The sequence below is a fragment of the Arachis ipaensis genome, chromosome B01 (assembly GCF_000816755.2).
Source record: "Arachis ipaensis cultivar K30076 chromosome B01, Araip1.1, whole genome shotgun sequence".
Lineage (NCBI taxonomy): Eukaryota > Viridiplantae > Streptophyta > Magnoliopsida > Fabales > Fabaceae > Arachis > Arachis ipaensis.
This window is the reverse complement of record NC_029785.2, coordinates 25,161,858-25,176,049: the sequence shown is the minus strand read 5'-3', so window position 1 is coordinate 25,176,049 and position 14,192 is coordinate 25,161,858. Positions and strand designations below refer to the sequence as shown.

The following is a 14,192-nucleotide window of genomic DNA, read 5'->3' as shown; positions in this document are numbered from 1 at the left end:
GCCAATTATACGATACAGATACACAGTAAAGATATTCCTTTTGAATGATTGAGGTATTGACACGTGGATACTTGTTTTGTAAAAGCTGCAAGCTCGCCCATGGATGTTAGAGCATGGCAAATGTGGCTTTAGGTGTAGCCGTATAGGTGTTATTTTGGTGAGTCACAAACGAGGTACTTAAGTGGTGGGCTCCATTTTGATGTTTGGCTATTTTTGTCAATAATGAACGTAGTTATATAAGTGTAGACTTATCAATGGACGCTTTTTAATTTTCATATTGGACCGGGGCTGGGGTATCACAGGGATATGGGGGTGGCTGGTGTGTAACCAGGTTGTGGTGTCAGGGGGAGTGGGACTCGGACCCTCCGAGTTCAAGCAACAAAACGCACGGTCCGAGTCCAGTGCATGGTGATGAAGTTGGTGAGGGACTCGGACCCTCCGAGTTGGCCTGCGTCACGGACCGTCCGATTTCGGTCTGGGTAGTCGCACGGTCCGAGTCCAGTGCTGTAGTGTACACGCGGCGCTTCCCCCTTGAGTCCCTATTCGGTGGGCATCACACACTTAGTAAAGGAGAACCCTGCTCCCTTACCATCCGAATCCCTCCTTCACTCTCACCAACCTTTCTCCCCCAAAACCTTCATCTTCATTTCTCTGAAAGCTTGCATGGTGGAGGAGCATCATTGATGGGGAAAAAATTAAAAATTAAAGATGTTGATCGATCTGAGCTTCATATTATTCACTATCTCAGTGATCCTGATTATGTAAGTATTTTTTGAATTTCTTTTGAATTTTTTTAATTTTTTTATAGTTATAGTTATTAAAAAATAGAATTTCAATATTATGATTGTTGTTAGGATACACAGTTGAAGAATATAAATAGAATGATTACGACTGATTTGTTAGTATTAGTTAGATTATTTTAAATTATGTTGAACAGATTAATAATTATGTTTATGATGATTAAAATTTATTTTATGATTATATTATTGTTGTTAGTTAGACATGCATTTGAAAAACATAAATGGAATGATTATGACTTGTTTAAATTTATTTTACAGATTAATAATTATATAAATCATGATTAGAAAATTTGTTATGATTATGTAGTTGTTAGAGATTTATGTAGTTGAAGAATATAAATAGATAGAATGGTTATGACTAATTTTGAAATATTTGTTAGGTTGTATTTAAATATTTTTTTAAGTATTATTAACTATATATATCATGATAAGAAAATTTGTTATGGTTATGTTGTTGTTCTTCTTTAGTTTTGTGTTTTTGGCTGTAGTAGTAAGTAGAACATAATGTAAATTTTTAATAAATTTATTTAATTGTAGTATAATTATTATTTGTAAGCCAATGGTATTTGAATGAATGTGTTTTTAAGAAATTAAGTGTAACTGTTATCGATTTTGGTTAGATGTTATTATTATTGTGGTGAAGTGTTAATGCTGAGTTGATTAGAAAGGTTTTTTTAATTAAGCCATGTTAGATATTTCTTTATGGGAAAATTTAAATAATTTTAAATGTAGTAATTATTATTAGCAAGTTAATTATTAGTGTTGTTAGAATATGAATGATGGCATATATAGATTTATTCAAATTTTTGTATTGTATTGCAGGGGAAAAATTTTTTAACAAAAGTGTAATTAATTAATTAATGTTCGATATTATTGTGGATGTTGTAAATATTGTTGAGATTTATGATTAGGAATATATGTATTTGTAATGAGTTTCATTAGCAACTCTTAATAATTTGATTAGTAATTTGTTATGTTTTTTTGTAGAAATCAAGAATGTTGACATGTAACCATCCACTTCCTCCGGATCGGTACAACGAAAGGGTGGAGGATCATCTGCGAATTACCGGGTTCTATCATGCATCTCAGATTGGGATAGTGCAGTGTCAGAAAGCATTGGTAAATGCTCTAATTGAACGTTGGCACCCAGAGACACATACGTTCCACCTTCCCATTGGTGAATGTGCTGTGACACTTGAAGATGTAGCTATGATTCTTGGTCTTCCCACAGATGGTCTTCCGGTCACAGGGATGACAATGAGCAGTTATGAAGCGTTGGAGGCGGAGTGTTTGCTTCAACTTGGAGCTTATTGTGGTGAAGTGTTAATGCTGAGTTGATTAGAAAGGTTTTTTTAATTAAGCCATGTTAGATATTTCTTTATGGGAAAATTTAAATAATTTTAAATGTAGTAATTATTATTAGCAAGTTAATTATTAGCGTTGTTAGAATATGAATGATGGCATATATAGATTTATTCAAATTTTTGTATTGTATTGCAGGGGAAAAATTTTTTAACAAAAGTGTAATTAATTAATTAATGTTCGATATTATTGTGGATGTTGTAAATATTGTTGAGATTTATGATTAGGAATATATGTATTTGTAATGAGTTTCATTAGCAATTCTTAATAATTTGATTAGTAATTTGTTATGTTTTTTTGTAGAAATCAAGAATGTTGACATGTAACCATCCACTTCCTCCGGATCGGTACAACGAAAGGGTGGAGGATCATCTGCGAATTACCGGGTTCTATCATGCATCTCAGATTGGGATAGTGCAGTGTCAGAAAGCATTGGTAAATGCTCTAATTGAACGTTGGCACCCAGAGACACATACGTTCCACCTTCCCATTGGTGAATGTGCTGTGACACTTGAAGATGTAGCTATGATTCTTGGTCTTCCCACAGATGGTCTTCCGGTCACAGGGATGACAATGAGCAGTTATGAAGCGTTGGAGGCGGAGTGTTTGCTTCAATTTGGAGTTGCACCGCGTATGTCTGACTGTAGATCTAGTTGCATAAAACTTACCTGGCTGCGTGATTTAAAAGAAAATTTACAGTTGATTGATGATATCAGTATACAGAGGTATGTGAGGTGCCATATTATGTTGTTGATCGGGACGATCTTGTTTGGGGATAAGTCTGGGGCAGGAGTGCATTGGAAATTTCTACCCTTGCTACGTGATTTTGGTAGTATTGGTCAGTATAGTTGGGGAGCGGCATGCCTGGCACATCTCTACAGGGCATTATGCCGTGCATCCCGTTTTAACTGCAAGGAAATAGATGGTCCACTAACACTTCTACTCTGTTGGGCTTGGATCAGGATGCCATACCTATCGCCGCTACCTAGGGAACCTCGAAGTTTTCCACTAGCAAACAGGTAATAATTTGTTAGAATGTACCCGTATGTTGATATTTATGATTCATTTAATGGTAGCTGAGGTAATTGAATATATCATAATAGGTGGCGGAACTGGGAGCGTGGTGACCGACGATTTAGATACTTGAAGTTAGCTCACTTTAGGAAGTCATTTGATGAACTTCAGGAAGGGCAGGTATGTTTCAATGAAAGTAGTATTAGTTTTATGTTTAGGGTCTAAGACATAAGTATACAGCATTGTCTTTGTAATTGGCTTTGTGGACTGTTATGTTGAGGTTCCTTTATTTTTTCCAGTTTGTTTGGGTTGCTTATGCTGTGGATCGGGTGGATCCGAACATCATTCCTCCTGAAATCTACATGCAGTCGGTGGTTTGGAGTGCTACAGTTCCGTTGGTATCATTTGAATGTGTCGAGTGGCATGCTACCGATAGATTTAGGCGACAGTTTGGTTTGGTTCAGGGACTACCTAGTCAGGAGCGGAATCTAGAGAAGGCGCATGGAGAAACCCTGAAGGGGCCCAAGAATCTTAATTGGGCCACGGAAGCGAGTCATTCAAAATGGGTGATGCATTGGTCAAACAGGTATAACTACATTCTATCTGAGCTTCCGATGCCTTCACATGATCTACTAGATAGATACATGCATTGGTACCGATCAAAATATGGGAACCACTTGAACATGTCAAATCTTGTGGGTCAAGATAATGATGAAGGTGATCAGGATATGGAGGAAGGTGATCAGGATTTGGATGAGGATAATCAGGATACCGATGAGGGTAGTCAGGATATGGATGCTGACAATGAAGTAGAAGAGCCACATTCGCCGCATATATTACCTCCAACACCGATTCCAGAAGAACAACCTCAGTCCTCAAGCCATTATGTACCTCAGACACAGTTCCCCCCATCAGTTCCAATCAGTCAACAATATTGGGGTACCTCACAATTTGAAACAGGAGAAGGAGGTTCCTTTAGCCAGTTGCTTGGGTTGATGTCTGCAGATCCTGGACTACCACAATATGGCCAACAGCCTGACTTCATGGCTGGTAGGTATTCATTGGATGCTAGGTATCCGGGCCATACATCATCGGTTGCTTCTGGGGGGTTTGTGTCGGTTGACTCTAGTAGGAGTAATGACGGACGCGGAGCTTTTTTTAGTCAGAATCCTAACCGTGTATCCATGGGACTCATTGAAGAAGATGCTAACACACCCGAGAGGGAGACAGATGCGTATCTAGTAGATGACCCGGATGACGAGGAGGATCATGATGACGATGAAATAGAGGAGTTTGACGAGGATGAAGAATCTCGTAATGATGGTATTATGTTTTGTATTCTACTTTACATGTTCCATTACTTTTTTATTTTATGTTCATAACTGGCATCTATTTTTTACTTTTAGTAAATCTTATGTGGTTTATGTCTTGCTGTGATTACCTGCTGCGCATAATTTAATTATTTTTTATAATTTCTATACAGGTCATGCACGCACTCCGGATGAAACCTCCAAAGGTTACAATCTGAGGATTGATCCACCACGTCGCAGTGCTAGTCGCTACACTCCATCTGTCTTCAAAAAGGCGGCCAAGAAATGCAAGAATTTAGTCAAGGATGTGAAGTGGGCCATGAGAAAGTAGTTGCCTTGTAACTTATTTATTTAAGTAGTAATCACGTGGACCATGTTGTATTTATGTAGTATGTTTTGAGTATGTACGCACTACATTTATGTTGTATGTTTAGAGTATGTACGCACTACATTTATGTTGTATGTTTAGAGTATTTACGCACTACGGACACTATTCAGGTATTGCTAACCTTTAGTACGCAGTAAGGTACAGGTGCTATATATGTACCCATTATTGTTGTTCAGTCATACAAGCAGATTGGACCGGAACTTGCCGGTTCATTTATACATTCAGATTGCACCGGAAAGGCCGGTTCAATCGTAAAATCAGATTGCACAGGCCAGGCCGGTTCATTACGAAAAACAGATTGAACCGGACCGACCGGTTCAGTTATACAATCAGAGTGAACCGGACCGGCCGGTTCATTCATAAAATCAGCTTGACCCGGACAGGCCGTTTGATTCATAAAATCAGATTGCACCGGACCGGACGGTTCATTTTGAATAATAGATTGAACCGGACCGGCCGGTTCATGTATACAACCCAATTGGACCGGACCGGCCGGTTCATTTTTACAATCACATTGCACCGAAAAGGCCAATTCATTCAAAAAATCAGATTGAAGCGGACCGGCCGGTTTTTTCAAAAAATCAGGTTGAACCGGACCAGACGGGTCATTCATAAAATCCGGTTGAATCGCATGAATGAAGGCTCCCCAAACGGCATATCGTTTGCGAGTGCATCTGCCACCTCTGTCACATCCGGATCCATATTTCCCTCACCATGATCGTCATCTCCATCTGCACCAACACATTCGTAGTTGCTTTCGAACTCTTCTTCACTGTCACTATTATAATCTTCCCGTAGAATGTTTCGGTCTGCCTCAGATTGTTCAAACTCAACATACAACTCGATAAACGAGATCTGCGCCCGGTTTTCAATATACATTGAAAACATCTCCTGCATGCTCGCTTCGTCCGTGACATATCTTGTTTGAAATTGGACAAACCCACCAAATACCGGTACGGGATATCTGTATAGAACACAGGATATTTTTCTTGCCCCCTCAGAATCAATCTTTTCATAGATCAAACCTTTCAGTTCTTCAAAGGAAATGATAAAAGGAATAACAACATCTATTGGATTTTCACAAATAAATTTTACCCCTTCAGATGTTTCTAATAAAATTTGACCAAAATAATACACCTTTATTAGTACTCTATCACTCATTTCTCCTACTCACAAAAAAAAACATAACACTAACTACACACTCCTTTGATTTTGAACAAGCATATAAGAGATCCAGAAGAAGGAAACAGAGGAACGAAGCGGCGCATAAGAAGGGGAAGAAGAAGGGTCCCCAAACGTTAACTCGTTGCACACTTTTATATACACTCTATACTCAACTCGGACCATCCGACTAGGTTAACTTCATTCAAAAATATACTAGGCAACCAAATCGGACCATGCGTGTTCATAAACCGGTTCTGCCATCCCCAGCCAAAACGGACGGTCCGAATCCACTCCATGCACGCAACTCGGACCTTGCGTGTTGTACCTCCCCTAGCCATCTCGCAACTCGGACCGTCCGAGTCCTCCTCCCAAAACCTGCCAAAATTCTGCCCCACATCCATGTCTAACCCACCTTAACTCCATATCCATGAAAAGCTCACATACGAGCTCCATATCCAAAAAATTGACCCTATCAATGGATTGGTCAATTATAATTCTTAGCATCTATTTTAGATCAAGCAATATGTATTTAAGTGTTTATACGTGAATCTATTCTATTATATAAAAATTGAATTTCTGCATTTAATGATGGAGCTGACCTGGCATGCTTCTAAGAGTATTTTTTGATTTATTTCTTTTAACTCATTAAATACAAGTTATTACGATAAACTAACTATATCAACTAATTGATTTGATTAGATATTTAAATATCATATAATTTATTATAATTTATATTAATTTGATTTGGTAATATTTTATAATTTATTTATTTTAATATTCTGTTAATATTTTTTAATTTAATTCTTTTAATTTATTAAATCAAATTTATTGTGTGTACTAATTAATTAATTTGATTAATTTATTAGCCATTAAATAATAAATTTATGAATATAATAGACAACTGAAATATTTTCAACTAAATAATTAAATCAAATCAAATCAAATAATATATATTAAGCTAAATTCAAATCATGTGAATTAAATACTAAATTAAAATAAGATAATTTCTTACTTATTCAAGTTAGGTGCAATAAATACAAATTAATTTTGTTAGATAATCATAGTTGTTTGGTCTACTATATATAGATGGCCACACAAAATTATAAGAATCATAATTTTTATTACTCTTGCTATTTCAACTCTTCTTTTCTTCTTTTTTTTTTTCTTTATGTATAATTTCTTTTATGTATAAATGTACCCAAAATGAGAAAGTACGGATTAATGTTTTATTGATTGTTTGTTTGATGAATATATCTCAATTTAGACATTCTACTAATGTGGATGGAAGTTGACCTGTAGCAATTTAAAGTGGCCAATGTATTTTCTTATAGTATTAGATAGAAGAATATTTATTAAAATGATTATACCAATTGTAATAAATTTTTTTTTCAATTGTTATATTTTTATGTTAGTCGTGTAAATTCTTTGAAGGCACAAGATAATAAAATAGGTTGACTTTAATATTATTAGAAGCTAAATTTAATAGTTCAAATAAGCACCATTAATTATGTTAAAAAAGTAATTTCTAATAATAATGTGATTTACATATTAATTTTTTTGAGTAAATTCATTTCAAAATATAGAAATTAGACTCAATTACGCTAAAATTTTAAAGGTAATATAGAATTTGACAACAAATTTAACACTCATTAAGAAAATAAATTTATTTATGGCTATTTCCTAATTATAAATAATAACAAGACTTATAAAAAAATATTAATGTCATCATTCTTATTAATTAAATCATAATATTAGGTAGTTGATAGTTTCATAGGCAGAAATTATTAAGTAATTACGTAAAAATTAGCAACGAACAAGTAATAAGAATTTAGAAAAAATAAATATATTATATAATACCAATTTCATAATTTAAATATGTCTCATATCATATTCTCATATATTCTATTTATTATCTATTTTATTATATAAAAATCAGGTTTTGCACTTAATGACGGAGTTGACGTGACATGCATGCTTATGAGAGTGTTTAGCGATTTGTTTCTTTTAACTCATTAAATACAATTTATTATGATAAATCAACGATATCAACTAATTGATTTGATTAGATATTTAAATATCACATAATTTATTATCATTTATATCAAATTGATTTGGTAGTATTTTTTAATTTATTTCTTTTAATGTTTTGTTAGTATTTTTTAATTTATTTTTTTAATTTATTAAATCAAATTAATTATACTAATTATCTGTATTAATTAATTAATTAAATTAATTAATTAATCATTAAAATAACAAATCTATGCATAAAATAGGTTCTCAATATATTTTTCACTAATAATTAAATCAAATCAAATCATATATATTGAACTAAATTTAAATCATGTGAATTAAGAACTAAAATAAAATAAGATGATTTTTTACTTATTCAAATTGAATACAATAAATAAAATTAATTTTGTTAGATAATCATAGTCTTCTGGTCTTCGATATATAGATAGCCACACAAAATTATAAAAATCATCATTTTTATCATTTTTGCTATTTCAACTCTTTTATTTATGTATAAATATACTCAAAATGAGAAGGTATGGATGAGTGTTTTATTAATTGTTTGTTTGACAAATATTATAGTCTGAAAATGTCTCAATTTAGGCATTCTACAACTGTCGATGGAAGTTGAACCTGTAGTAATTCAGGGTGATCATGGTATTTTTTATAGTATTATATAAAAAATATTTTTTAAAATGAATATACCCATTGTAATTAATTTTCTTTGTAAATCTGTTATCTTTTACCTAACAAACAATATCCATATTGAATATATTATTTTCATCAGAAGCCATACATAATTGATTGATAATTCTATATATAAAAATACTCATGTGGTAACTAAATACCATATTGTTATCTCGCTAAAGTTAATTCTCTTATGATTATGCGAATGTATAGCACTATCAGATAAAAATTGATTGGATTACATTTATGTCCAACGAGGTAGGTGATCTTTTAGGCCTAATCACGATCAGAGTTGAGAAAGGTTTGAAAAATACTAACAATACAAATACTTTTTATTTTTAATACCCAATAATAAATATATAAATTAAAATTAATATTGTTTCGTACAAAATCATAAAATGTATAGCATACTCAAAACATATCCAATCTGTATTAACTGTCATTGTTTATCAGTTACATTATGACAAATCTGGTTATTAAAAAAAATTAAAATTAACTTAAATATACACAATATTATTTTATGCTTTTTATTTTTATTTTATTATCATAAAAAGTCATACATATTATAAGAGAACCTCATCTTTTTACTAACGGTTCTTCCATTCAATGGTTTCTATAAAAAAAAGGCATAATAATATTGTGTTTGGCAAGAATATATGGGATTTTGAAAGGTTGAAGCATAGGTTTAGTCCTCAACATATTCGTAGATGAAGTGTAGAGTAGATAAAAAGATAACTAATAAAAAAAAGAATAAATTACTATTTGTATCCATAAAAGATACAAACGCATATAAGAATAAAACGACAATTATACCCATGGAAGATAGCTTCCGTGTGCCAAGAATACCCTAACGGACCAATTGTGTAACCAACGTCTGGGTACTCTTGGCACACGGAAGCCATCTTTCGTGGTTATAATTGTCGTTTTATTCTTATATGGGTACATTTGTCAGCATCTATATCTTTTATGGGTACAAATGATAATTATTTAATAAAAAAATAAATGGTTAAAGCTTTTTCAATACTCACCGTTGTAGTGTATGACAGGTGTTCTATAATATTTTTGGATTTGATTGTTTCTTTATTATTATATGTTGTTCTATTTAATTTATGCTAAAAAGACTTGTGATAATAATCTAATCATGGTAGTGTAAAAGTTATAAGTATTATATTTACTTTGTATGCTCTTAAATCTCATGTCCTTGATGGATATTTGTCACTAAGTAATTATTAAAAGAAATAATTGGTTTAATATCTATTTTATATTCTATTTAAATTATAATAATTAGATTCTAAGGATATTGACACTGATTAATGTAAATGTTATATAGTCCTGTAACAAATTGAACACATGCTGTAAAAATTTTCTAATTATAATCCAGTTTATTGTAAAATTTCTTTCAATAATTAAACTCTCTCTGCTGTATTCAAAATGTATGAATTACAGGTACTATAATATGAAGGAAAACATCAAACCAAATATACACCCATAACCTGCCATTTTTTACACCCAAAGAAAGTTGAATATACACCCAAAAATCTATCCCCCTGATGCTTTATCCCTAAAACCCTGAATCCTAAACACTTAAAACCTAAACCTTAATCCCTAACCCGTAAACCCTAAAACCTAAACCGTAAACCCTAAAACCCTAAACCCTAATACTTAAAACCCTTAAACCATTGTAAAAAAAAAACAAACAGTATTTTATAACATAAAAACAAGATTCTGAAGTATATATATGTATATATATATGTAAAATGTGAAATACAAGAAAATTCAGAAATACACCCAAAAGAACACTGCTTTTACACCCAAAAGAATGCATGCTCTTGCTCCTTTGTGTGCTTCTCATCCCTGCCCAGAAGTGGTGATCCAGATAGATTGCAATCCATATATGACGGTCTTCATAGAGATCTGCAGAATACACCCAAACACAGACTATAAATACACCCGAAAAAAAATTAAATTTACACCTCTGCTGCAGATTTTAAACAAACATTACCTGAAAGCCACTTGTTGTCCACAAGACTAAAATTCAGCAGAAAATCATTCTAATTCCTATCAAATGAGTCTTTAAGCACATCCACGCTTCTCGCACTTCTCTCGTAATGTAATTCCTCACATCTTCAAGGGTGGTAAAGGTCATTCCAACCTTGGGAACAAACTGGTCATCAACAGAGAGAGGTTGCAGAATACACCATGTCAAAAACAAAAAATACACCCAATCATGTCTAATATAATACACCCGAACGACAATAACTCAACTAAAATAACAAAAAAAGCCATAAACTGTAAATACACCCACACTTCCCCCAAAAATACACCCAAAAATTTCTGATCTACACTCGAGCGTCTGCTATAAATTGCAGATAATTAATCAAAACTAATACATTAGATTCAATCCACAGATTTATGTTCACGCGTTAGTTTCACAGTCAATGTTCACGAATTATTCAGCTACACAATGCTATACAAATAACTGCAACAAAATTCAGAGTAATCATATGTAAATCAAACCTCAGGAACTACGTTAGATTCAAATTCATAATCCACTTCGCCCTGATTCAGCTGACAATCTGAGGTTGAATCATCCATTATCTTCAAAATGAGTTCAAACTTTGATTTCAGAAACCAGGAAATCGAAAAGAAAACGAAGCTGGAGTTATAGAAAGAGGAACTAACGTCAATGACGAAGAACAAACCAGTGAGGAAGGAGGAGAAAAGAATGATCGAAAAAGCAGGGGAAGACGCGCGAGAAGAAGAACGAGCAAATTTGGAAAGTAAGATCACTATTGTCACCTATTACAAAATTCCAGAAACAATATGGGGGATAGTAAATCAATTCTATATAGATTATACATTAATTCTGTCAAAAAAAATAAATAATCAATACATTGGATATTATTATTTATGTAGTACTATAATACATATATTATCGATTATTAAATTTATAATTAATTTTTAATCTAATTTTTGGTAATTAAAATTTAAATGATTGAAATTATTAAATGCTAAATATTTTACATCTAACCAATTTTATCTCACTAACCAAAATTAATTTTAAGACAAGAAATTATTTTGCACATTATATATATATATTGTGGGATAGTATGGTCATTTGCTATTTTTAATGGTAAACATTGTCAAATAAAATGGTGTAAGAAATTAGAAGAAAATGTATTTATAAATTTAGGAAATATTAATTTATTTTTCAATAGAATAAATTATATATTGAATAACAAAAGCTATTATTGGTTTCTCTTCACACTGACTAATACTCAACGATGGTGTTTCGGTACACCATGTTATTAAGAAATATTAATCGATCTAATAACTTTTATAATGACATAAGTTTAGGAATTTGAAAATTTAAAAATCATTTCATAAAATGTGAAGTTTTAATAAGTAACAATGTTGATTATATTGTTTTGACTTCAAGAATGAATACGATACCAACAAATAAAATTGTCCTAAGTAAATTTCAACAAAGACAAAAGTCCATAAGTATTGCTATTAATGAAAAATTAATCTATTTTAAAGAAAAATACAATTTTTTTCTACGAATTTTCTAACTCGACAAGTCGAGGATTAATCCACCACATATTGATGCTCTATTTATTAAGGGTGAGATTAGAACTCCAAATACTTGCTTAAACAGATAATGAGATAATTATTCAACCAATCCAAATTTATTAAAATAAATATTAATTATTTTTAATATTTTTAAATTATAAAATATTTATAATAATAATTACTATATATTTTTTATTTACATTTTAATAAAAAAATTTTATATAATTTTATGTATTATCCCGTGCAGGATACGGGAACATACACTAGTTGAATGTAAAAATTGTTAGGATTAAAGGGCTAGCTTTTACTCCCAAATAATTAATGTATTTTATATTATTATTTTTACTACTACAATAAATTTAACAATAATATAAAATATATATTACCATTCATCCAGGGATAGAGTTTAGTTAAGACAATGCGGGTTATGGTCCCCTCAACTTTTTTATAAAAAAATTAATAGAATTTTTTCAAAAAATAAAAAATAATTCAGTTGGTTCATATATTTTACTATGATTTAAAGTATCTAGGTATTGAGTGGGCCTTTGTTGGCTTTCACAATACATTAAAATTAAAAGATAAAATCAAATCAAATAAAAAAGTTATCTAACAAAAAAGATAAGAATAAAAAAAGATCATCTAACAATCAAATCAAATCAAAAAAATTATCTAACAAAAAAAGCAGCTTCTCTATTCGTATTTCGCGGCTCTCTATTTGCATTTTGCAACTCTCCATTCAACAAGCAACACTCCCTCNNTCGAAGAGTACCATTATAAACTATTTTATATTTTTTATCTATAGAATTATTTATTTATTATCTTATTAGTAACAAACTTAAAGAATAATTTAATCATAAATTTTATTTTAATATAAATATTATTATTAAATTTTTATGTTAAATTTTTGGCCTCCCAAAATTTTGTTTCAAGCTCTGCCACTAGATGGAGCCGTTCGAATTTCTCGTGAGAAGGTGTGTGTGTGGGATAGTACCTACAAAAGATAGATTTGTATGCTTAAGTAAGCAAAGATTTTGGACAAGTTTTTATAGATTAGAATTGAAAAATTTTTAAGATGGAAAGGAGAGTTAAATAAATGGATGAGTGACGAAGTGGCCACTCTTGTAATTTTTCCTCCTATTCTGATAGGTAGTTATCTTCTTCTTCTTTTTTTTAGGGGTGTTGAGACTTGAAATCTCATATTTAAATATTTGAGTATATTTGTATGTGCAGTTAAGATTCTGGCATTCTACACACTAGGTCGGTCCCGTGAGGTCGAGCACATCTGCAAAGTGGATTTGGTCTTTATATTTAGACTTTGTCTGTATTTTAGGTAGGGATGGCAATAGAGCGGGTTTTTGCTCTATCCGACCCCGCTTCGCTCTACAATAACTCGCATAGAACCCGCCCCTTCCTACTCACGGGTAGTAAAAAGTTGAACCCTAACCTGCCCTACGGGTACCCACCCCTATAATTCGAGTAGGGGCGGGTATTACCTAAACCCGGTCCTGTCCTGTCCCGCCCAAGAACCAACCCCGTTAAAAATTTGTTCCGGTACGGGACGGGTAATTACCCACCCCGCGGATAGAGACGAGATGAATACCCACGAATTCGGGTGGTGTTGCTATTCCTAATTTTAGGCCTTGTTTTGAATTTTGTGACAGAGTATGAATAATAGTCAATATATTATTTTTTATTTATTCAATGTAAAATATAAATCGAACAATTTAAAGTTTATAATATTTTTCAACCATAAAAAAAATTCTTAGAAAATAAGATCATATCGTCAATTTTGTACTAAATTTTACATTAAAATTTTTTTAGTATTTATTGAGAAAATAGAAAATAAAAATTATGTTCATTTATAATTTAAAAATTTATAAATAA

The 14,192-nt window shown here is 31.9% G+C and overlaps 2 protein-coding genes across 2 annotated transcripts; both read left to right on the top strand.

The window, feature by feature from the left end:
- LOC110265594 lies at window positions 114–2,138 on the top strand. Its single transcript, XM_021108598.1, has 3 exons — window positions 114–140; window positions 303–761; window positions 1,788–2,138. The coding sequence occupies exons 1-3, from the start codon at window positions 114–116 to the stop codon at window positions 2,136–2,138; spliced, it is 837 nt and encodes a 278-aa protein (XP_020964257.1).
- Window positions 2,469–4,994, top strand: LOC107648703 (serine/threonine-protein phosphatase 7 long form homolog). Its single transcript, XM_021119516.1, has 4 exons — window positions 2,469–3,181; window positions 3,266–3,356; window positions 3,476–4,499; window positions 4,660–4,994. Exons 1-4 carry the CDS (start codon window positions 2,475–2,477, stop codon window positions 4,815–4,817), a joined length of 1,980 nt encoding a protein of 659 aa, XP_020975175.1. The 5' UTR covers window positions 2,469–2,474; the 3' UTR covers window positions 4,818–4,994.

What these genes read in the sequence shown, in the direction of transcription:
- LOC110265594 (XM_021108598.1), top strand. Translation starts at nt 114, where the DNA reads ATGGCAAATGTGGCTTTAGGTGTAGCC. An exon ending in ATGTGGCTTTAGGTGTAGCC is followed by an intron (nt 141 to 302) that starts GTATAGGTGTTA and finishes GGGGTATCACAG; the next exon opens with GGATATGGGGGTGGCTGGTG. An exon ending in ATCTCAGTGATCCTGATTAT is followed by an intron (nt 762 to 1,787) that starts GTAAGTATTTTT and finishes GTTTTTTTGTAG; the next exon opens with AAATCAAGAATGTTGACATG.
- LOC107648703 (XM_021119516.1), top strand. Translation starts at nt 2,475, where the DNA reads ATGTTGACATGTAACCATCCACTTCCTCCGGATCGGTACAACGAAAGG. An exon ending in AGTTTTCCACTAGCAAACAG is followed by an intron (nt 3,182 to 3,265) that starts GTAATAATTTGT and finishes ATATCATAATAG; the next exon opens with GTGGCGGAACTGGGAGCGTG. An exon ending in ATGAACTTCAGGAAGGGCAG is followed by an intron (nt 3,357 to 3,475) that starts GTATGTTTCAAT and finishes TATTTTTTCCAG; the next exon opens with TTTGTTTGGGTTGCTTATGC.